General features: G+C 42.0%; 1 protein-coding gene across 2 annotated transcripts in view; it reads right to left on the bottom strand.

Annotated features, from left to right (window-relative positions):
* Positions 1-25,112, bottom strand: part of LOC124137783 (rap1 GTPase-GDP dissociation stimulator 1-like) — a 108,587-nt gene that overhangs the window by 12,289 nt on the left and 71,186 nt on the right. For both annotated transcript variants that reach the window (XM_048400959.1, XM_048400960.1), the window contains exons 7-13: positions 9,291-9,416; positions 7,756-7,899; positions 5,446-5,577; positions 4,908-5,051; positions 2,057-2,182; positions 1,265-1,354; positions 476-652 (exon numbers count right to left, since the gene is read on the bottom strand). In XM_048400959.1, coding sequence (XP_048256916.1) covers positions 476-652; positions 1,265-1,354; positions 2,057-2,182; positions 4,908-5,051; positions 5,446-5,577; positions 7,756-7,899; positions 9,291-9,416 — 939 coding nt within the window. The remainder of the gene's footprint in view (positions 1-475; positions 653-1,264; positions 1,355-2,056; positions 2,183-4,907; positions 5,052-5,445; positions 5,578-7,755; positions 7,900-9,290; positions 9,417-25,112) is intronic.

The raw sequence follows: 25,112 nt of genomic DNA, 5'->3' as shown, positions 1-25,112 counted from the left end.
ATAGGGGGATGAGTCTTCTTGCAGGTTACGGAAAGGGGCGAGTGGTGACGAATGGCACAAGACATGGCAGCCATATTGGAAATCAAATCGAAAAAACACATTGGGGTGTCATCATTGGTGGGAACAAGTATGTGATGTTTCAGCTTCATTGGTTAAATGGGTTTCTGAAGAGAAGTCTATGCCAGACGCTGAGTGGACAGGAAATGGCAAGTTAAGAATAAAGTATTTCTGTCATATTTTAATATAATGTGGGTGGAAAGTAACACTGCTTGAGGATATTTAACATTTTGGTGAAACCAACAAGCAGTGGTCTGATACCAACAAGGAATCATTATCAAGGCAAAAGTAGGTTTTAGTTCCACAATCACTTGATCCTTGAATGGCTAAGGGAAGCAACTCTGCACAGCAGAGACCTGATATTACCCGTCATGCCTTTATTTTGTCTAAGCACCATAAATATGTCTTACAATCATACCTAATACAGTTGAACAGATGAGTGTGAGGGAGAACAGGGCCTCGTTCTGCATCACGACATGCTCGGAGGTTGCCATGCTGACGAGATACTGTATACCATCATTCTTTATTATGTTCTTCATCACATCACTTGACTTGCTGTGTTTGATGAGCCAAGCCAAGAGTCGAGTTGCCTCCCCTTGAAACACACCATATACCAGGAATGAGTGAGTGAGTGAGTACGGTTTTATGTCACTTTTAACAATATTCCGGAAAAATCATGACAGGGACACCAGAAATGGGCTTCACAGATTGTACCCATGTAAAGCGAATGCTGTAACTACTGACCTGTGAAGATCCTGGGTAGAATAGGACATTAACAACCCATGCTTGCCCTACGAGGCGACTATGCTTGTCGTATTGGGCCACTAACGGTATCAGGCTCGCTGACTTGGTTTGATGCATGTCATCGTATCCCAATTGTGTAGATCGATACTTATTATGTCAATCACTGGATTGTCTGGTCCAGACTTGATTATTTACAGACTGCCGTCATACAGCTGGAATATTGCTGAGTGCGGCTTTAAACATCAAACAAACAAACAAAGCTTTAACCACTAGGGTAAAACAACGCCCTACCAGGAATGAGAGACTTTCTACTTTTAGTGGAAGCCATAAGTAGTATCATGTGAAAAATGGAGAAAGTGAGTTTACTTTTCAAATGACTTGAATCAAACTTGCGAAGACAAAATATTTCCCCTTCAAAATGTGTCTCATTAACTCAGAAAAGATAAACAAGCAGGAATCAGACCTGTGACCCCTGCATGACCTTCAACTCCACACCACTCGACTAGTTTCATCAGAAAATCTCGGTCACAGCCAAGTGACTTTGATGCCGCCTCTAAAAAGAAGAAATATATTGATTACATATTTCACACATTTTCAAAATGCATCATACTGTAAACAATCTAGTGGTCTGTTCTGTCTATGACAAATCATCATCAAACATGCCACGATAAGAATGCCATGATCCAATTCCCGAAAATACCCATTGTATCCTGAAGCAATCTCTTGCCAATTGCATGAAGAAGCTTCCTAGCTTGGTGTTGTTTGAACAATATCAGTGCATGCTGTTTTTATGACAACCTTTCCTTCCAGGTATAATATCCCAGTTATGTCACAGTCGGTGACACCAACGGTGGAATCAAACCTAGACCTTCCACATCACGAGCGAATGCCTTAACCACTCAGCTACTGCATGTCAGCACCCTCTTGTTGACTGTGCAACCCATACTTGCCGTAAAAGGTGACTATGCTTGTTGTAAGACGCGACTAACGGGATCGGGTGGTCAGGCCCGCTGACTTGGTTGATGCATGTCATCGTATCCCAATTGCTTGGATTGATGCTCATGTATCAATCACTGGATTGTCTGGTCCAGACTTGATGATTTACAGACTGCCATTATGTAGCTGGAATATTGCTGAGTGACGCGTTAAACAACAAACAAACAAACCTGTTGACTGTGGTTTAAATGACATTTTGTTTCACTTTGGTAAGGTCTGAGGTTCAACAAATGGAGACAAGAAACGTGCAATGTCTGACCCTGTGAATCAATCAGCATCCGAATGAGTCCGAGGAGTTTGAAGGCGACGGCCATCACTTCCGTCTGAGACAGCTTCAACACTACATCCAGCACACCAGCCTTCAGCATCCGAGGCTTGTTGGGGGCTGGAATACAATCAGCTGAGGATAACACATCCAGACAAATAGAACCACAAGGCTCACCTCAATTCTGAAGAAATAATGACGATCATGTTCAAAATCAGATCAGAATTCCAGGAGCAAAGTTTAGCAACATCATTGCTTGGATCAACCATACAAAGTTTCAGCTTTGCCTTTTAGTTTCACAGGATACATGTAAAAGTTTTTGACAGACATCCAGATGGACGACAGACGATGTGCCACAACATAAGCTCATTATATGTAGCAGAATGTAAATACAGTGTTTTTTAATTCTTGTATTTTAAACTTGGGTAAATAATTTAGTTAAGTGCAGTAGAGGCTCCTTAAACTACCCAGAGCCCACTCCACTAATCCCTAGGTAAAGTAGTTACGTAAGTTAGCATGGGGTTCTTGTATTCTATGGATCAGCTGAAATTGTCTCTAGAGGATGCTGTTGTAAAACCTTTGCCAATGATATTGTAAAGCACATGTTTATATCTTGCACGATCAATATGAATGACTGAAATTTACTTTTTAACACCATATGTGATATCCTGGATGTACATGTTTTTGTTAAGATCTGGGAGAAAGATGATGATGATATTCTTGCGTTTTTACTTGGTGGAAGTCCAATAGAATGTATTATGGAACTAGAAAGAGATGTGTGGGCAGAAGTAATCTCCCGATCTATCTATCTTGTATTTCTTTGTCTTTAGTTCCCTGGTCCAGCCACAGCTTGGTCTGTGAGTGCCCTTCTATTGTTTCTGTCGCATGTGACCAGATCTTTAGACTCAAACACTTCAACATTCTCTTCTCTTGTCACTGCTGCATCTCAACTGCATGATTCACAGCACTGCACTGATTGGAGTAAGTTGATTGAGATTTCTTTAGTATTGATATTTATCATAAGGAGCTTAGGATCTGATATGTTAGTCCTGTTAACTATGATTTTATCATTTTAATTGTATATCTGTAATTAAGTATAATCTGAATATCTACATAATATGCAATGTTGTAAATCTCTTGTATATTTAACATTGTCATGATACATTAGTATGTATTGTGATTGGCAAAGATTAAGTAAACAGTAGAATTTAATTTAATTAGAGTGTTAAGCTTCTGTAGCAGGGTGTGAAGTCATCCCACAGATGACATACTCACCTTGTCAGCTTGCTGATGGGGTTAACCTCGTTGGTCATGTAGACAAAGCGTCTGAACTCGGATCAGAAGGTCTGTGGTTTGAATCCCATTACGTGCCATAGACATTTTATGGCCGCTAAATTGGTGCTCAGTGTGGGGCTGAGCATGTTTATATTTATTTTGAGCAATATAAGTCTCAGTACCCTACTTTGCGGCCCAGGACGTGCCTTCTGTTGACGGGTGGACTGTGTAGCAGGGTGTGGAGTCATGCTACAGATGACATCCATACCTTGTCAACTTGCTGATGGGGTTCAGCTCTTTGGACAAGTGGACAAGGTGTTCAACCTCGGGCCATAAGATCCGTGGTTCGAATCCCATCACGGAACTCGGAAAGTTTATAGAAGCTACACTACCATTAGGGCTGGGACAGGTAATTCAGGTAGGGTAGGTACTGAATAGGACCCGGGTACCCATGGGACTACCCGGACCTGTGGTTAGTCACGTGATAAATTGTTTCATGACAAAAATTCACAATATAACTACATGGTTACACGACAATGTTAATTCTCTAATGTTTGCATTTCTTCATGACTATGTACACATTCCTTCTGACTTATATATGTTTCAACAAAGCTAAAACGTTAGTCAACTTCAGTGTATGCATGACCACATCGTTTTATACGTGTCTCTAAATACATTCTGCCAGGGCTACTGTCAAACTATTCCCAATCGGACATTTTGTACCTATCTCTTGACACCAACAGCGGGTACCCTGGTAGGGTCGGGTAATAGGGGTGTGGGTACCCGGGAAGTAAAATTGGACTCGTCCCAGCCCTAACTACCATATCGTTATACGGTGTTTTCAGTAATTTATATAATTCAAAGCTTATAACTGTTGCTGTTTGAAATACTTTATCTCTGTCAATAGTTTATAGCTTACAGCTGTAACTGTCAGTGATATTTTTAACAGTAGTATTTCAGTACAATAAGTCTTGTAGGAGTTTAATTATTATGTACATAGTTCTATGAATGGTATTGATAAATGGTACTAATGTGTATATATGAGGTTAAAATTACTGCGGGCATGTGAGTGTGCGTGCGAGTATGTAATATACATTATTACTTGTGACATTTTATAGGAATATAAGAAAATAGTTGTTTCTGGTTTGTTTCGGGACAACTTGCTCAAACACGCTGGTGAATCAGGTAGTACAAACTACATGGGATTTTGTGAACATAATGTCCTGTTGCTGTTGAAAGCCTATCTGCAATAAATTAGCATTGTCAACATATTATCATTGTTGAACAAGACATTCTTAGCAGTCCAGAGAGGAGTTTGAGCTTCCATTAATGGTTGGTTGGTTGGTTGGTTGTTTTACGCCGCACTCAGCAATATTCCAGCTATATGACGGCGGTCTGTAAATAATCGAGTCTGGACCAGACAATCCAGTGATTAATATCATGAGCATCGATCCATGTAATTGGGATTGAAGACATGCATCAACCAAGTCAGCGAGCCAGACCACCCGATCCCGTCCATTAATGGGAAGTAATTAAATTTATTGTAGCAGGGTCTGAAAGGCGGGTGTACCTGGAATGGCGAGGTTGCGCAGTGCACTGAGGACGGCATGTTGCAGCGTGATGTTGTGTTCCTTGGTGTCGGCGGCCTCCTGACGCACCAGCTCCAACAGTTTGTCCATCACACCATCCTCCACCAGTAGGTGGCAGTGCTCATCTAGAAACAACAGCAATAGTGTAAGGGAGACAACCTACTAAACAGTTCCTAATTATCTCCCCTTGACCATAGTTACCTCATTCGTACAAAGGTGCTAGGGCTCAATGCAACAATGTCATTTCCGTGGGCATTTGAGTGGAACTACCAATCTCCATTCAGAGGGTTTATACAAATGTAAATGCCATGATCATATATATGGTAATAACTCCACAATATGGATATCCAATTGAAGATACCAGGCTCTGAAAACTTTAACTTTGCAGAACAAGGACCATTTGCTTAAATTCCCACTATCTGATGTAAAGATAGATATCTGTTTGGATTAAGGAACATCATAAAAAATCCAAACAAATTTTGATAGATTTCATCCTTGAAGTGTCCATATTGATCTTACCACTCCTGGCAAAGTTGCCTATAGCAAGCGCCCCGGAGACCTTGAGCGTGTCTGTGTCCCCCTCCAACCACTTGACCGACTCCATGAACACCGGCCCCTCCCCTCCTCCAAACAACTGCTCCATGCTCTTGTCTGAAACATTGACACAGCTATATTCCAACCATATGATAGCGCTGACCTCCCATTGCTCTTATGATCAACAGGGAGTGAGTTGGGTTTAACGCTGCTTATAACTTCATTCCAGTTATATCACGGCGTGTCAGCTTAATGTGGGCAGGTCTCAGACGTTTACCACTTCGGTGAAACCAACGAGCACGGGTATGGTGCTGACAAACCTAGAAACATAATCGGGACGAACTGGGATTTGAACCCACAATCATAGGTTTCTGGCGTGCCCAAGGGTCGCAACTCTGCACAGCGAATCGCGGCGCCTTAGACGACTGGGCCCCCTTATGATCAACAGAGCGGTCTTGTCTGAAACATCCAATATGTGTACAGCAGGATGCATGCTAAAAGCTCCAGTACCTTTAAAACAATATCAACTTGAGCCAACTCTCAAATAAAGTGCTGATACAGCCACAATATATTACATAGACCAAGTAACCATCTTTGTTCAGTTGCAATGTGACTAAAACAAAAACAAAATAGGCATCGTTAATTATTTCTGCAGAAAATTAACTTTGATGATTTCCAAGGTAGCTTTGAGTTCTTTCATAGAATGTCCTGGCATGCATTAGAGTAAATATTCTCATTGCAACTACTAACTCGGGTTTCAGTGGTTGGTCATATCTATTTTTGTCGCCAACAGCCTATAGCATGCTTCATTATTACCCAGGGCAATGTGCGCACTTAATTTTCACTCTCAGCTCCCTGAGGAGTATACAATCCAAACTGCTTAGAAGGTTAACAGTCACATCTACCTACCTAATCCTATCGGTTTCATGATTAATAAATTTGGTCCCTCCTGTTGCAATCAATATGACGGAAGAACGTCTGCCCACATTTAGGAATTGATTACCAGAGCTAACGAAACAACCTAACGAAGCTAGGCGATATACAAATGTGGGCCCACTTGTTTCGATCACCATAGATGACGAGAAAAATGTGGGCCCACATTTTAATAAATGGATATCAGCACTAAACCAATCTTAGAATATGTACGGATGGAAACATAAATATAAAATGCATTCAAACATTTAATTTAGAATACGTTTTACCTTAGGGATAAGCTGAGCATTTAATAGCTGGACCAACAACGTACAGCATGGGTGACGCCATTTCTTGCAAATACGAAAACAACGGAGAAAGCTCCCGTTTGAAATTAGAGTGACCTCCCTTTCCCAATATGAACCACTGATAATGCAGTTTCGCCGTATATATTACTATGTTAGTAACAGTGTACTAGGGCTGGGACAGGTAACTCAGGTACTCGGAATGGGTACTGAGAGCGACCCTGGTACCCACAGGACTATCCTGACACGTGGTCAGTCACGTGATATATTGTTTAATGACAAAAATGATCTAGAACCATATGGTTACACTACAAGTCACTAACGTTTGCAATTCTTTCTGACTATGCACCCATTCCCTCTGACTTTTATATGTTTGAATAAAGATAAAACTTCAGTCAATTTCAGTGTATACATGATCAGATTGTTTTATAAGTGTATCTAAATACATTTTGTCCAGGGCTACACTCAAACTTTTCCCAATCGGACATTTTGTACTTATCTCTTGAGATCTACAGTGTACCCAAAACTCAGAGCAAAATGTAAATGAAATTTTTATTAAAATTATTAGTAATTTTTCAATCTTAAACATCAAACAAAAAATACTTTACTTCTCTTCCTGGTATCACTTATTGACAAATTGTCTTTTATTTTAATAAGTAACAAAGTTCAAAGTTTTTTGCATAATATTATTTGAGTGATCCAGCTGCAAATTTAGGACCTAAAACTGGAACAGACTGTTTTAAGTGGTATGTATTGAAACATTGAATACATAAGTCAGCAAATGTGATACCACATCGAAAACATAATGATACTCTTTGAAACTAACAAGAAAAGAGTTTGAAATGTTATTTTCTAAACTTTAAGAAGAGCAATAAAATATCACATTTGGGACCAAATCTTTCAGAGTAATAGATGTATTGGTACTGTATTGATTAGTTTCTTTGCATAGGAAACATGTATTTTAGGTTTTGTTTTCTCAAAGATGTTCGTACAATATGGCACAATATTTTTTTGGCCCAAGACACTCAACGATTTGCCGCTGACAGGGAGATGCCAGCTTTTGTTAGTGGAGCATTACCTCCGACCAGAAGGGACACCAGGAGGTCGGATGCCATCTTGACACACTGCAGACTGTCGTCATCAGATCGCCCAGTGTTACATTGGATGATCTTGATCAGGTGGTTGCTGAGGCTGGTGTCTGCTAGGGTGTCCTTGATCTTATCTGCAGGGGAGGGAGATTATTCTATTATTGTCTATAAGCATCAGTTTACGTATACAATCTACAATGAATTGTTTGATAGGCATTACTTAGAAGTTGACGGATGACAAGGTAGACACAATTTTATGGATAACAACTTCTTTAATACTGTGAAAAGCATGTTTTGGTATAGATCCTTAGCTTGACAATGATATAAGGATCTTTACTGAGACATTGCTTTTCACAGTATTAAAGAAGTTGTTATCCATAAAATTGTGTCTACCCAATCTACAATGACATCAATATAACAGTGAGATGAGAAGGTCTTCAGACCTGCACACATGAGCTAGTGAGTTGAGGAGACCCAATATGTATCAGCAAATGATCACCAAGTGAATTAATAACATCTAGGATATGTCCTGAGACTTACCACTATCAGTCAGTGAGATGAGATCTACAATATGTCCTGAGACTCACCACTATCATTCAGTGAGATGAGGAGATCTTCAATATGTCCTGAGACTTACCACTATCAGCCAGTGAGATGAGATCTACAATATGTCCTGAGACTTACCACCATCAGCCAGTGAGATGAGGAGATCTACAATATGTCCTGAGACTTACCACTATCATTCAGTGAGATGAGGAGATCTTCAATATGTCCTGAGACTTACCACTATCAGCCAGTGAGATGAGATCTACAATATGTCCTGAGACTTACCACCATCAGCCAGTGAGATGAGGAGATCTACAATATGTCCTGAGACTTACCACTATCAGCCAGTGAGATGAGGAGATCTACAATATGTCCCGAGACTTACCACTATCAGCCAGTGAGATGAGGAGATCTACAATATGTCCTGAGACTTACCACTATCAGCCAGTGAGATGAGGAGATCTACAATATGTCCTGAGACTTACCACTATCAGCCAGTGAGATGAGATCTACAATATGTCCTGAGACTTACCACTATCAGCCAGTGAGATGAGGAGATCTACAATATGTCCCGAGACTTACCACTATCAGCCAGTGAGATGAGGAGATCTACAATATGTCCTGAGACTTACCACTATCAGCCAGTGAGATGAGGAGATCTACAATATGTCCCGAGACTTACCACTATCAGCCAGTGAGATGAGGAGATCTACAATATGTCCTGAGACTTACCACCATCAGCCAGTGAGATGAGGAGATCTACAATATGTCCTGAGACTTACCACCATCAGCCAGTAAGATGAGGAGATCTACAATATGTCCTGAGACTTACCACTATCAGCCAGTGAGATGAGGAGATCTACAATATGTCCTGAGACTTACCACTATCAGCCAGTGAGATGAGATCTACAATATGTCCTGAGACTTACCACTATCAGCCAGTGAGATGAGGAGATCTACAATATGTCCTGAGACTTACCACTATCAGCCAGTGAGATGAGGAGGTCCAAGATGGTGTCCTGGTGACTTTCTCCCTCCTTGGAGGCCAGGACAGTGACCAGGGTCTTCGGCATCTCAGACTCACTGATCATCTCTTTGCCATAATCTGGAACAGTCATGGAACATCGGCATTATACAACCAGAATACCACCATGAATCTTACTTTATAAAAAACTAAAATAGAATCCATTAACTAAATTTAAACTAAGGTGGTGAAGAGGACATGTTGAAAATTTATTAAAGATTGTAGTGTATACAGGAATTTATGGCTATGATGTAATAGAGGTAGGGTATTCACATAAATCATATTAATTTAGAAAATCAACTTTTTACAAATGTAACAACACTGAAACATGTAGACCGTATTATTGTTTATTCCCCTTATACTAATGGCCACACCTATCTTAGGTCAGAAAACAGTTTGATAGATAAAGATAAGAACAATATTAAACGTTTGAGCTCCTTCCGTCAAAAGAAGACCCTTCAGGCAGTGGGTTATACGAGTTAGATGTGTCAGTAGCAGGGTGTCCAGGATTTACTGGGTTATAAGGGTTAGATGTGTCAGTAGCAGGGTGTCCAGGATTTACTGGGTTATACCAGTTAGATGTATCAGAAGCAGGGTGTCCAGGATTTACTGGGTTATACAAGTTAGATGTGTCAGTAGCAGGGTGTCCAGGATTTACTGGGTTATACGAGTTAGATGTGTCAGTAGCAGGGTGTCCAGGATTTACTGGGTTATACGAGTTAGATGTGTCAGGAGCAGGGTGTCCAGGATTTACTGGGTTATAAGAGTTAGATGTGTCAGCAGGGTGTCCAGGATTTACTGGGTTATAAGAGTTAGATGTGTCGGTAACGGGTGTCCAGGATTTACTGGGTTATACGAGTTAAATGTGTCAGTAGCAGGGTGTCCAGGATTTACTGGGTTATACGAGTTAGATGTGTCAGTAGCAGGGTGTCCAGGATTTACTGGGTTATACAAGTTAGATGTGTCAGTAGCAGGGTGTCCAGGATTTACTGGGTTATAAGGGTTAGATGTGTCAGTAGCAGGGTGTCCAGGATTTACTGGGTTATACGAGTAAGATGTGTCAGTAGCAGGGTGTCCAGGATTTACTGGGTTATACGAGTTAGATGCGTCAGGAGCAGGGTGTCCAGAATTTACTGGGTTATACGAGTTAAATGTGTCAGAAGCAGGGTGTCCAGGATTTACTGGGTTATACGAGTTAGATGTGTCAAGAGCAGGGTGTCCAGGATTTACTGGGTTATACCAGTTAGATGTGTCAGTAGCAGGGTGTCCAGGATTTACTGGGTTATACGAGTTAGATGTGTCAGGAGCAGGGTGTGCAGGATTCACTGGGTTATACGAGTTAGATGTGTCAGGAGCAGGGTGTCCAGGATTTACTGGGTTATACCAGTTATATGTGTCAGTAGCAGGGTGTCCAGGATTTACTGGGTTATATGAGTTAGATGTGTCAGTAGCAGGGTGTCCAGGATTTACTGGGTTATACGAGTTAGATGTGTCAGGAGCAGGGTGTCCAGGATTTACTGGGTTGGTTATACGAGTTAGATGTGTCAGTGGCAGGGTGTCCAGGATTTACTGGGTTATACGAGTTAGATGTGTCAGTAGCAGGGTGTCCAGGATTTACTGGGTTATACCAGTTGGATGTGTCCAACATGGGTACAATGTGTGAAGCCCATTTCTGGTGTCCCCCGCCGTGATATTGCTGGAATATTGCTAAAAGCGGCGTAAAACCAAACTCAGTCACTGAATGGGCTTGTGCACAATTGGCCGAAGCCATCAGCCTGTTATGATAATCATAATGTACTGAGGACCTATTTCACTCTGGAATCCCATACAGAAGTATAAACAGTACGTGCATGAAATTTCTGTGATTTATCAGAAAAATTCTATAAAATTGTATTGCAATGACAACTGTCTCACTGACATGTACATTACATGCATTCAATTTTCCCGTGATTAAGCTACAAAGTCTCTCAAACTGTATGATCATGAAAATAATAAGGACTAAGACTACTGATTTTCATATATTATACACACCATTGCCATATTGAGCAACTTCCTCCAATAATTTGTAAGTAATCTTAATAAGCGGAGAGGTATATAATCTGCCAAGTAACTATGATATTTTAACTGTCACCAATGCTCGATCTCTGGAAATAATATTAAGTTATTGATTATATGATATTAATAATCTCCCCCTATGTCCTTTCTCAAATGGAATATTTTGGGGGAAATATTTCGAAAAGAGTAGAAAGAGATAAAGTATCTTCACATTGCTTAAGCGCCAGACAACAGAACCCAACCTTATTCAATATTCATAAAATTCAAGACTTGTATTTGCACTTAAACTACCCAATGAAATATTCATAAAAAGATCAAGACATTCCGTCCATCCCTTCACCTGACATACGTAACTGTAAACTGTCACTGGAAGCTTCCTTATCTCCCCACGACACATGACGGAGTAATCCCATAGGTCATCCTATCGGAGGAACCACAGGAGAAGAAACACAAGCCCAAGACAGAGTCATTTGTGGGTAAGTCCTGCATGATAATCAGCATAGCAGTGTGTGGTTCCTTATCAACACACAGCTACATCGGAGCAGTGGTTGCAGCTGATCAACCCCTGGCTATCTGGGGTTCCAGCAGTGGTTGCAGCTGATCAACCCCTGGCTATCTGGGGTTCCAGCAGTGGTTGCAGCTGATCAACCCCTGGCTATCTGGGGTTCCAGCAGTGGTTGCAGCTGATCAACCCCTGGCTATCTGGGGTTCCAGCAGTGGTTGCAGCTGATCAACCCCTGGCTATCTGGGGTTCCAGCAGTGGTTGCAGCTGATCAACCCCTGGCTATCTGGGGTTCCAGCAGTGGTTGCAGCTGATCAACCCCTGGCTATCTGGGGTTCCAGCAGTGGTTACAGCTGATAAACCCCTGGCTATCTGGGGTTCCAGCAGTGGTTACAGCTGATGAACCCCTGGCTATCTGGGGTTCCAGCAGTGGTTGCAGCTGATCAACCCCTGGCTATATGGGGTTCCAGCAGTGGTTGCAGCTGATCAACCCCTGGCTATCTGGGGTTCCAGCAGTGGTTACAGCTGATAAACCCCTGGCTATCTGGGGTTCCAGCAGTGGTTACAGCTGATAAACCCCTGGCTATCTGGGGTTCCAGCAGTGGTTGCAGCTGATCAACCCCTGGCTATCTGGGGTTCCAGCAGTGGTTGCAACTGATAAACCCCTGGCTATCTGGGGTTCCAGCAGTGGTTGCAGCTGATAAACCCCTGGCTATCTGGGGTTCCAGCAGTGGTTACAGCTGATAAACCCCTGGCTATCTGGGGTTCCAGCAGTGGTTGCAGCTGATCAACCCCTGGCTATCTGGGGTTCCAGCAGTGGTTGCAACTGATAAACCCCTGGCTATCTGGGGTTCCAGCAGTGGTTGCAGCTGATCAACCCCTGGCTATATGGGGTTCCAGCAGTGGTTGCAGCTGATCAACCCCTGGCTATCTGGGGTTCCAGCAGTGGTTGCAGCTGATAAACCCCTGGCTATCTGGGGTTCCAGCAGTGGTTGCAGCTGATCAACCCCTGGCTTTCTGGGGTTCCAGCAGTGGTTGCAGCTGATAAACCCCTGGCTATCGGGGGTTCCAGCAGTGGTTGCAGCTGATCAACCCCTGGCTATCTGGGGTTCCAGCAGTGGTTGCAGCTGATCAACCCCTGGCTATCTGGGGCTCCAGCAGTGGTTGCAGCTGATCAACCCCTGGCTATCTGGGGTTCCAGCAGTGGTTGCAGCTGATAAACCCCTGGCTATCTGGGGTTCCAGCAGTGGTTGCAGCTGATAAACCCCTGGCTATCTGGGGTTCCAGCAGTGGTTGCAGCTGATAAACCCCTGGCTATCTGGGGTTCCAGCAGTGGTTGCAGCTGATAAACCCCTGGCTATCTGGGGTTCCAGCAGTGGTTACAGCTGATAAACCCCTGGCTATCTGGGGTTCCAGCAGTGGTTGCAGCTGATAAACCCCTGGCTATCTGGGGTTCCAGCAGTGGTTGCAGCTGATGAACCCCTGGCTATCTGGGGTTCCAGCAGTGGTTGCAGCTGATGAACCCCTGGCTATCTGGGGTTCCAGCAGTGGTTGCAGCTGATAAACCCCTGGCTATCTGGGGTTCCAGCAGTGGTTGCAGCTGATCAACCCCTGGCTATCTGGGGTTCCGGAGTGAAGGTGTCCCCCTGGGGTCGGACAACATGGGATAATCTACTTATATACTACAGCCTTGTCATAGAAGTATTATCTGGAACATCAAATGTGTGATAGAGTAGCTCCTGGGTACTGTAGCTCACTATATGTACACTTATATAGGGGGTAGTTAGTTGTGTGAGGTGAGGTGAGGTGAGGTGAGGTGAGGTGAGGTGAGGTGAGGTGAGGTGAAATGGGGTTTAACGTTGTGTCCAAGATTATTGCACTTGTATAGCAACGTGCATGTACGTGTGTGTGTTTGTGTGGCTGCTTGTACTAGTCCAGACTGATGCCGATTTATAGTGCTAGCTCACTGAGATACCATGCAGCAGTTTAACATGGAATACCAAACTCAGACATGGTTTACTGACTCCGAGCCGACCAGACCTTGTTTAATCCCTTACTGCCGAGCGCCAGACAGGGTAATAACAAGTACCATCTTTTAACGTCTTTTAGTATGACGCGGCTGGGGATCGAACCCCGGACCTTCCGCTCTCCGGGCGGAAGCTCTACCACTAGACCACGGAGGCGGTCTTGAGGTGAGGTGAGGTACAGAGTTAAAAAGAGAGGTCTTAAAGGTTCACCACTTTGGTGAAACCCACAAACAAGAGGGACAGTCGGGTAGCCTAGTGGTTCAAGCGTTCGCTCGTCTCGGCTTAGATTCCAAACATGGGTACAATGTGTGAAGCCCATTTCTAGTGTCCCCCTCCGTGATACTGTTGGAATATTGCCTAAAGCGGCGTAAAACTAAACTCACCCACAAACAAGAGTGGCTCTGACATACTATAATCTGTCACAGCACATCTTGGATTCAAACCACAATTATAGGATTCTGGCATGCCTAATGTGGCACATCTTCCCATAGACTAACATTTAGTCTCTGAAATCTTATATTACACAATATCCTTCTTGACTCTAAAAATATATAAAAATTCCCTATGCTGATTTCAGAAGAGCTAGCTTGAGCTGGCTAGACTTGCTTTTGTATGCATTTCTAGATTATTTCTTTTAATAAAATAAATATATTCCACGGTCATGGTGCAGGACTAATCTTCCCAAGGCAAGGGCGTTAACTGACGGCTCTGCACAGCTCTGTACAGCTTTGCACATCTTAGATGCCTGCTTAGGCAAGTGATATAATATTGCACGCAGCTTTTTCTACCATTTGTCCTCTATGCTGGTTGTAATTTACTGGGCATAGTTGCATCCCTCAGCCATGCCAGGATCTGCTGGTAGCAAGTTTTATCAAATCCTTGGTCGGCCAGTCCTAGGCTTGTGCCCTGTGAGTTCCACAAAACTGGTAAACGTGCACCACATACATAACTTTGGGCTTTCCTCCTAAATGAAGCTGACACACCTCCTCATTACTGTACTATCATGAAAGCCATGTTTAACCCAACCCAACTTACTCCATCACTGTGCTGGTAGTGGTGAGCAATTGAGGGCAGCTTCACTGATGACTGAAGACTGACCTATATATCTCACAACACTTAATTAACCCAGAAACATTCCAGGAGTCTTTTGGCATGCTGTATTTGAAGATGGTGTAACTCCTAGTTTTGTGGTAATTAAATATGTGACCATGGCACTGCGACTTAACCTCATATGGATGTCAACCTCTGTATTTCTGTATACAGGGAACTGCAAAACAAGGCTCACTATACTTCCCTAGCAACCACATTTCAGAGAATTGGGTGGAGAGCAATGGTCCAATGATTGATAGAACTGAGTGAGGCACACAATTTGAATGCTGAGGATTGGTTAAAAAGTTTGATAAAATGGAATGATCCAGGAGGTTTCATTGGTGAGGATTGTTCCAATGATTGATAAAATCCAGTGCTCCAGGATGTGTGATTAGTGAGGACTTGTCCAGTGATTGGAGGTGAGTCAGGGCCTTTGGCAGCAAAGCAAAGTGACAAAGATGACCAGTGTGAGTGAGTGAGTGAGTGAGTGAGTGAGTGAGTGAGTGAGTGAGTGAGTGAGTGAGTGAGTGAGAAAAGTGAGTGAGTGAGTGAGTGAGTGAGTGAGTGAGTGAGTGAGTGAGTTGGGTTTAACACTGCTTTTAACAGTAATCCAGTAATATCATGGTGTGTCAGCTTGATGTGGGAGGAAAGCTCGAAAGGATGCGGGTCTCAGACGTTTACCACTTTGGTGAATTCCACGAGCACGGGTATGATGCTGACAAACCTAGAAACATAATCGGGGTGTACCAAGATTTGAACCCACAATCATAGATTTCTGGCGTGAAGATGACAAGTGAGTGATTGAGTTTGGTTTAATGCCGCTTTTAGAAATAATCCAGCAATATCACGGCGGGGACAAAGATGACAAGATCAAATGTACAACAAAACTCCATCAACGCCATGATAACCTCTAAAACAAAACCCTTTAACCACAACCATAACTCCAACATGATCATCACCCCCTACAATAACATCATCCCTTCAAAAAACATTCTAACCTCACAACCCCTTTTACAGCCATGACATGTTGACCCTGACAGCAGCCATGCAAAGAAGACCTTGGGCATACTTGCTCTCAGTCGACCCATGAAGGTATCATCAGCTGCACTTCGGTAAGACAAATACTGTAAATCGTGAAATTAATGCATCTCCAAAAGAATGCGACCACTGACCCCTAGCCAAAAATGCAACTGAATATGAATGCGACCCCCCCCCCACCCTCTCAATAATCAGTGGATCTATATGTAAAGAAAATGTCTTCTGTCAGGTATACAGGAGAATCCTCACCTTAATCCAATCACACACCAAATAGCACCGCTTATTAGCGCTGAGTAGAGTACTTCCACTAAAACAATACATAGTGTTTACCTAAGAACAACATATACTTTTTGTGTATATGCTGTATTCACATAAGTGAGTAGAACTCTTGTCTTAGCCCCAGCACTGACAACTCACAGAATGTAATTAGTGCTTGAATGACATTGTTTATATACTTGTTACAAGTGCTGCTCAATAAACAGTGATATGGAATTCATAGTTGTTTGTTTTTAAGTTGGTTTTTTTTGCTAACCAAAATGTCTTATTGTTGATATAAATATGATGTTTAATAATGCGAGCAAAGACCACTCACATTTTTCAAATTTAATTCACGCTCGCGTTAATTTCACGATTTACAGTATTCCAAACAAAAGATATCATGTCACTCTTCGCACAACAATTCACCAAAGCAAAAACCATTTACAAATGAAATCATTCCAGCTCTATCTATGATAATTATGTATACGAATGTGTCACTTCTCCTGGAAGAATAACACCCTTTCCTTGTAAAGGCTAATTCTGTTTTCTCAGTGCTAACCTTTCCACACACTCACAGTTTATCAGATACGTTCTTGACATAAAGGAATAATTTCCCTTTCTTCTTGTACATAAACAATAATTCTTACCAAAAGATAAACATGGATATACTAATGGTTCCAAATCAAAGGAATTTCTGACAAGTATACAGCAAGAAGTCTCCCCACCCACACCATAATCTTTTCCATCCATCACAAGTATATTGAATTAAAGCGATCATCCCAGTCTGCCAGAGTACCAGCAACTAGACAGAAAAACAGGGATGAAGTCCTACAGATACAGCCTCCGAACTTATGTCAGGGAGTTTAACGTATACCACTTAAGGTTGGAAGGGATAATCAGTTATGTCATATATATGTAAATATACACTTGACATATTATGAGCATCAGTTTTGTGTATCAAGGAAAAACGAAATAATTAAAAATGTCCCTCTCAAAAGAGGAGCAGTATATTCTTGAAACAGATTATGAGGAAAGTTATATCTAAATAATTGAATTATTTAAGATTGTAGTTGATTTTTGGCTACACCTTACCCAGGTACACAGTTTGGTGAAGAAAATCAGCTCAGAAACCTTTGCTGGCTCACGGACCGAGTGAATGAAGTGGAGATTTGACTACTTTTGATGTTGTGACTTTTTCAATACATCAAAAAAATCATGAAGCTCGCTACCCTGGTCTGTCTTGAGAAGCTGTTCCCTCATTGTGTACACTGTTGGAAGACAGGGCGACACTCAAATTGTCAATATCTTGCAAGTTATTATGGAGTTTCAGTAGAAGACATTAAGATTACAGTTACTAATGTCCTCTATGACTTCTTGTTACACACAGGAATATGTAAGTGTAGTATACAATGTAATCAGACTTGCAGGTTACAAGGAAGTTGCCACTAGAGTTACACTGGTTTAACAATTATGTCAGTCAGTTTTATGATTTGTTTGTTTGTTGTTTAACGCTGCATTCTGCAATATTCCAGCTATATGACGGTGGTTTGTAAACAATCAAGTCTGGTCCAGACAATTCAGGGATTGACATCATGAGCATTGATCCACGCAATTGGGATATGATGACATGCATCAACCAAGTCAGCGAGCCTTACCCCCCCATGCCGTTAGTTGCCTCTTACGACAAGCATAGTCGCCTTTTACGGCAAGTATGGGTTGCTGAAAACCCCGGATCTTCATGGGTGTCAATTATATGAACTAGTTACAGTAAATTCAATTTTGACAAGTTTCCCATCCCATGTCATGCAAATTTGACTTAGGTCAGTGAGTTTGGCTGAAGCATACAACAGTTTACATAGATAACGTAAGCAGTAAATAGATGGCCTGTTCACAATAGTTTTTTAAGTTGTTTACCCAATCATCATAAATATGCACGATAAATTCAGCGTCCTTGCTGTAGGAAGTAAACAAAATTAACTGCACACAAACATCCCAGCAGCTTGGTCTGCACGTGCCACAGCTTTGCGATCATTCCTCAGATGAAGAGTTCTTGTCGACATGGAGTCAGCCATTAGAGGTGCTGCCAAATTGTTTCCATGGTTTGGGACTGAACTTGTAGTCAACCCAAACTGCAACAACTCCCACAGCAGATGAGGCAGGAAGATTGAGGCAGAAAGATGATGTAGTCAGTGGTTTCTTATAATCGACCTTCAGAACACATTCCATGTCCGCTTTTTGAGTCTGTCAGTCCTTCCTTCATCACAGACAAGGCGTGAGGAGTCCTGGCTGTTTCTGGTGTGTTTCAGTGTACGTCTACACGGCACCGTTCTAAGAGGTAGTCATTTATTGTTGTGCTGGACATACATTTTACACACCCCATTGGAATCCAGGTTAGAAAGAGTCCTCAGCACCCTAAGCTGGTTGTGAGAGACAACTTAATGAATCTGCCCATGAAGTTCCAGGTTAGAATAGGTCTTCAGCAACTCATACACCCATGAAGATCCAGGTTAGAATAGGTCCTCAGCAACTCATACACCCATGAAGATCCGGGTTAGAATAGGTCTTCAGCAACTCATACACCCATGAAGATCCGGGTTAGAATAGGTCCTCAGCAACTCATACACCCATGAAGATCTGGGTTAGAATATGTCTTCAGCAACTCATACATCCATGAAGATCCAGGTTAGAATAGGTCCTTAGCAACTCATACACCCATGAAGTTCCGGGTTAGAATAGGTCTTCAGCAACTCATACACCCATGAAGATCCGGGTTAGAATAGGTCCTCAGCAACTCATACACCCATGAAGATCCAGGTTAGAATAGGTCCTCAGCAACTCATACACCCATGAAGATCCAGGTTAGAATAGGTCCTCAACAACTCATACATCCATGAAGATCCAGGTTAGAATAGGTCCTCAGCAACTCATACACCCATGAAGATCCAGGTTAGAATAGGTCTTCAGCAACTCATACACCCATGAAGATCCAGGTTAGAATAGGTCCTCAGCAACTCATACACCCATGAAGATCCAGGTTAGAATAGGTCCTCAGCAACTCATACACCCATGAAGATCCAGGTTAGAATAGGTCCTCAGCAACTCATACACCCATGAAGATCCGGGTTAGAATAGGTCTTCAGCAACTCATACACCCATGAAGATCCAGGTTAGAATAGGTCCTCAGCAACCCATACACCCATGAAGATCCAGGTTAGAATAGGTCTTCAGCAACTCATACACCCATGAAGTTCCAGGTTAGAATAGGTCCTCGGCAACTCATACACCCATGAAGTTCCGGGTTAGAATAGGTCTTCAGCAACTCATACACCCATTAAGATCCGGGTTAGAATAGGTCCTCAGCAACTCATACACCCATGAAGATCCGGGTTAGAATAGGTCCTCAGCAACTCATACACCTATGAAGTTCCGGGTTAGAATATGTCTTCAGCAACTCATACACCCATGAAGATCCGGGTTAGAATAGATCTTCAGCAACCCATGCTTGGCGTTGCAGACGACTATGCTTGTCATAAGAGGCGACTAACGGGATTGGGTGGTCAGACTCGCTGACTTGGTTGATGCATGTCATCGTATCCCAATTGCTCGGATCGATGCTCATGATATTAATCACTGGATTGTCTGTACTGGTCCAGACTCGATTTCTTACAGACCACTGACACATTGCTGGAATATTGCGGAGTGTGGCATTAAACAACAAAACAAACACACAAACAAACTTAATGAATCTGGTGCTCAGGATTTGGTGATCTTGATGACTTAATGTCATTATATTCTGCCAGCAGGGAGTTATGCTCATCATATCAATTGCTGGATTGTCTGAGTCCAGACTCGATGATAGCTGCAGCAGTAAACAAAACAATCTTTTGTGGTAAACAAACAAACAAGTGTATGAAACTATTTGACTTTCAGCCAGTCTTTCTCTGCCCTTCCTATCCACCCAGTAATACTGACTGGTGTGTTTAGCTGATGATGGTTTACAACCACAAATACTGAAATGAATTATTTCCAAACTGTCAGTGACGTACATTCCCCATCACTGTTTTATATGGACCTGGAGTGTTGCCATGCATATTTACATTAAGATATTGGTGAGTACTGTCAAGAAGCTTAATTTGTTGTCTTTTAACATTTTTCATCCAAAAGAAAGTTCTAGTATGTTTAATTGTTTTGAGTTTGAGAGAGTGAACAGGTACATGGTGTTGTATGCAATAGACTGCAATAATGTAGTTATGTATCACTGTTGCCCGGGCCAGACAAACCAGTGGTCGACACAGTGAGCAGCTACCCATGCCTTCACAGTAGTGAGTGAGTGAGTGAGTGAGTGAGTGAGTGAGTGAGTGAGTGAGTGAGTGAGTGAGTGAGTGAGTGAGTGAGTGAGTGAGTGAGTGAGTGAGTGATGCCTTCACATTAGAGTAACAGACATCTACACCCTGAGAATGAAAGATCAAGCAGGGCTAAAGTGGCCACGACTAGCCCTTTGAAACTGTGGCTCGTCATGGGCTATCAGGAAAGCGATAATTACAAACACATACTTGCAAGCCAGTAATGAGGGAGTGCAGCTGATAGCTAAACAGCCTACCCCTTTGTAGTGTGAAGACACACTAGGACAGCCAGATTTTGGTAAATATTCAGTCACCAAATCAGTCACCGGGTAGATTATGGACAGTTGTAAATAATCAAGTCTGGTCTAGCAAGGTAGTGACTGATTGTATGAGCAACCGTCCTGGCCATGTCAGGTAGGTAGACTTACTTTAAGCCAGGTCACACATTGTGACCAACCAATCCTCATGCTACTGATGGCTCTTGGCATTGGGGACTTGGGACCTATTCTTCACTGGAATCTTCTCAGGGGTAAACTTTAACCACAAACACGGGAAACTGCATGTCAACCATGCAATTCAACCAGGAATTCAATCAAGGTGAACAGAAACATGCATGACAAGAAACATCCCAACTTTCCATGTCTACTACTTTACCTTGAACTCCTCGCCTACAATTAACTACAACTACAGTAAATGTACAATTCCAGACATTCTACCATCCTATCAGAGAGTCAACATCAACACGGCAATACTCCATGATCACTGATGGCATCAAAGCCTGGCACAGACAACAACCCCACGCTCTGCAGCGGTAATTCCGCAAAGACCTCTACATCAATTACACATACTGCTACACTCTCCAGGTCACCTCGCAGCCACATCCACACTCATCTTCATCAATAGCTGCAGGAACAACTCCATGGCTGATGACAGGTCTGAATGTGACATTGCAACACTGTGCCTGGACACTAGGGCCGCAACGAATACACTATAAGGCGAATACGATTCGTATAATGAATATAGGGTAACGAATACGAATATTTATTCACGAATAATAACAAGTCAGCAGTTGATGTATTATTTATTATATTCAGTGAAACAATAACAAAATAAATTATTTGACATGGTTTGTTAGTTATTAATTTATTATACATTAATATACTTCACTTATCCAGGTACTAGTGTCTGCTCAAATGCGACAATGACCAGTGACTAAAATACTGTCACTGAAGAAATCTATGTATATAATATGTTCTTATGGATATTTCAAGGGTCAGCGTATGTAAATGCACATGACTTCATATTCATGAATATTCGATTCTAGTGACCACGAATAACGAATTCAATTCATGAATGGATATGGTTCGATTCACCGAATACGCGAGTGAATCGCAACAGCCCTACTGGACACCACACAAATAGTAATGTGTCTCATAACCTGCCATCACTGTTCCCCATCACACAGTCTCCACTACAAGTTTATTTGTTTGCTGTTTAACGCCGCACTCAGCAATATTCCATCTATATGACGGCGGCTCCACTACAAGTATCAACCACGGACAGCATGTATCCTCAAGCAGATACAATCTCCCATATCAACCCTAGTCCTTGGTCCATGAAGTGTCCCTACTTATCAGAACCTTCCATGCAGTTGTAACCCAATTTCTCCCACCAAGATGCACACCTCCTGATGCATGGAGGCAGGTGGAGCCTGTGGCTGTCGTAAGTCTATGTTGAAGTATAGAAGTTACGATCATCTTAGCACTACGATCACTTTGTGGAAAGGGGCCATGGACACTAAATGTGTTCACGTGGAACACACTGGAGTTTACATGTGAGGGGTGGATATAGTTAACCATCAGTGATAGTTGGTGGTCGAAAACCTTTGATGATGCTCTGACTCCAGTACAAATGGCCCATAAAAGTAGATGGTTGCAGGGGACAGAAGGGTTTCAGATACAGCATGGGTTTATCCCTAGTCTGTCTTACAGACCCTGATACAAATATATATCAAATACAGCCCATGCAAGTCTATAATGTTTGGCAAGTCTAGATCACTGCAGTATCTGAAAATGAAGAGAGTCACAGGGCTCCTTTTTATTATATTTTTATTAAGATAACTGAACAACTTTTTTTTATGTACGATATGTTCATTTCAGAGACTAGATGTTAGTCTAGTATATCCCATGTGGTTGCTGTTTTCATTCCAGAAAAATGTGGCCCATTAAAAACACTGTGGATGTTCAAAGATTAGTAGCAATACTATAACCGACATGTCACATTCATATCTGCCTGTCTGTTTATATTTAATTACCCCTGCCTGTCTGATTATATTTCATGCCCCATTATTTTAGAATCCGCCAACACAGACTATGGACCACCATGGCCAACTAGTATTTATAATTAGAGACAAAGGACACTAATAGTGATATGGCTTGACCTGGATGAACTTTCTGGTTGTACAAGAAGTAGAATTGTGATTATGGTTCTGGGCCCATGTTCACAAAGCAATCTTAGTGCTAGATGATTATTGTAACATACATTTAAGTAACGGAGTTACAATAAGAGCTACTATGACTTTGTGAGAGTGGACCTAGGTGTGTAGTATGGTCAGTATAGGGATGTTATGTACTATACATCCTCTATATGCCACAGGTCATCCAGAATAGCATCATAGTGTGATCAATAGTGATCTGATATGAACAAAAAGAAATGTTTTAATTGCAGTCACATCCATCAGTATCAACATGTAAATACCTCAGTGAACAGGAACAACAAGTGTGCGATTCTGCACAAGTGAATCCTAATCACTATTATTTAAGAGAGAGAAAGTACACTGCTTTTAGCAAGTTCAGCTTTATAATGAATGTCGACACCAAGAATGGTCTTCAACCACCTTGGTCCAAACTAGGACCAATGGTATAACATTACCCATCTTCCCGAGGCAAGTGAGTTAACTGGCTATAAAAGTCCAATTTCCACCCTTGCCGAACTAGGCTTGTATTATGGAGTTACATTTTGGATGGACTTACGAGTCTATGCATAGTCCAATTTAAATCGTGCAACGAAATCAAAATCCGGTTCGTTAACTGTCATGCAGTTTTGGGTCAATTGCAGGATTTGCAAAGCATGTGCACCCCCAACTCACTGTCAACAGATATTTTCTAAATCTTTTCATGTTTTTAATCAAGGTGCTTTGATGCATTTCGCAGGGTTAGACTCGTTTTATCACAATATAGATCTTGATTGTTGATCAGACGTCTTAACTGGACGCCGCCATTTTGTTTGAAGCAAATGCAAGTGATACGAGAGGTGGAATCTGATTGGTCCATAGGAGGGAGCTTGGAAGGGACGTAACTTGTAATAGCCGCAGGTGGCGCTACGATCGAGCCCAGAAATTCCAACCTTGTAACTGGTCAGTTAACTCTCTTGCTTCGAGATCATGAACATTACCAGGCGATGTTAAACTCTTCATCTAAGAAACAAATGAACATTAGGCCCTGTAGCTCACCCTTTTGGAACATTTGTTCCTCATAACTGTTGAACCAACTGTTTGGCTTGTAACTAGATTCAAATAAGGCCAAACTTTTTTTTTTACTTGCTTTACAGATCCACTGATTGAAAATGTTGCAATGGAAATAAAGTGAGAGTGGTAGCGGGAGGTGATATGGTGGGTGGGCATTATAGAGTGAGTGAGTGAGTATGGTTTTACGCCACTTTTAGCAAAATTCCAGCAATATCACGGCGGGGGACACCAGAAATGGGCTTCACACATTGTACCCATGTCAGTAATCGAACCCGGGTCTTCAGCGTGACGAGCGAACGCTTTAACCACTAGGCTACCAGCCGCCCCTGGGCATTATAGAGAAGTCATACTGAAAGCTCTCTCTAATATCGTTATTGTGGACTTGTCTTGAGACTTGTGTCACATATTTTGTGAGGTAATCTTGTTTGTCATGACAGGGTTTTTTTATTTTGAGATTATTGAGATAAAGTGAGACTGTAACCAGAGTTGGAGCAGGGTTTGATGAGCACCAAGCCGTATTTACAGAAGCATCATGAAAACCTACACATAGGACAATCTTCAAAAATTATTTCCAGAAAGGAAAAAAGGGTCTTCAGCACAATGAGCAGCTATTTTCACCATTAGGGTTCCTAAACAATGAGCTGATATTTTCACCATTAGGTTTCCCAAACAATGAGCTGATATTTTCCCCATTAGGTTTCCCAAACAATGAGCTGATATTTTCACCAATAGGGTTCCCAAACAATGAGCTGATATTTTTACCATTAGGTTTCCCAAACAATGAGCTGATATTTTCACCAATAGGGTTCCCAAACAATGAGCTGATATTTTCACCAATAGGGTTCCCAAACCATGAGCTGATATTTTCACCTTTAGGGTTCCCAAACAATGAGCTGATATTTTCACCAATAGGTTTCCCAAACAATGAGCTGATATTTT

Source organism: Haliotis rufescens, unplaced genomic scaffold (genome assembly GCF_023055435.1).
Source record: "Haliotis rufescens isolate VD_foot unplaced genomic scaffold, xgHalRufe1.0.p SCAF_20, whole genome shotgun sequence".
Lineage (NCBI taxonomy): Eukaryota > Metazoa > Mollusca > Gastropoda > Lepetellida > Haliotidae > Haliotis > Haliotis rufescens.
The sequence above is the reverse complement of the archived record's forward strand: the minus strand, read 5'-3'. Positions and strand labels throughout refer to the sequence as shown.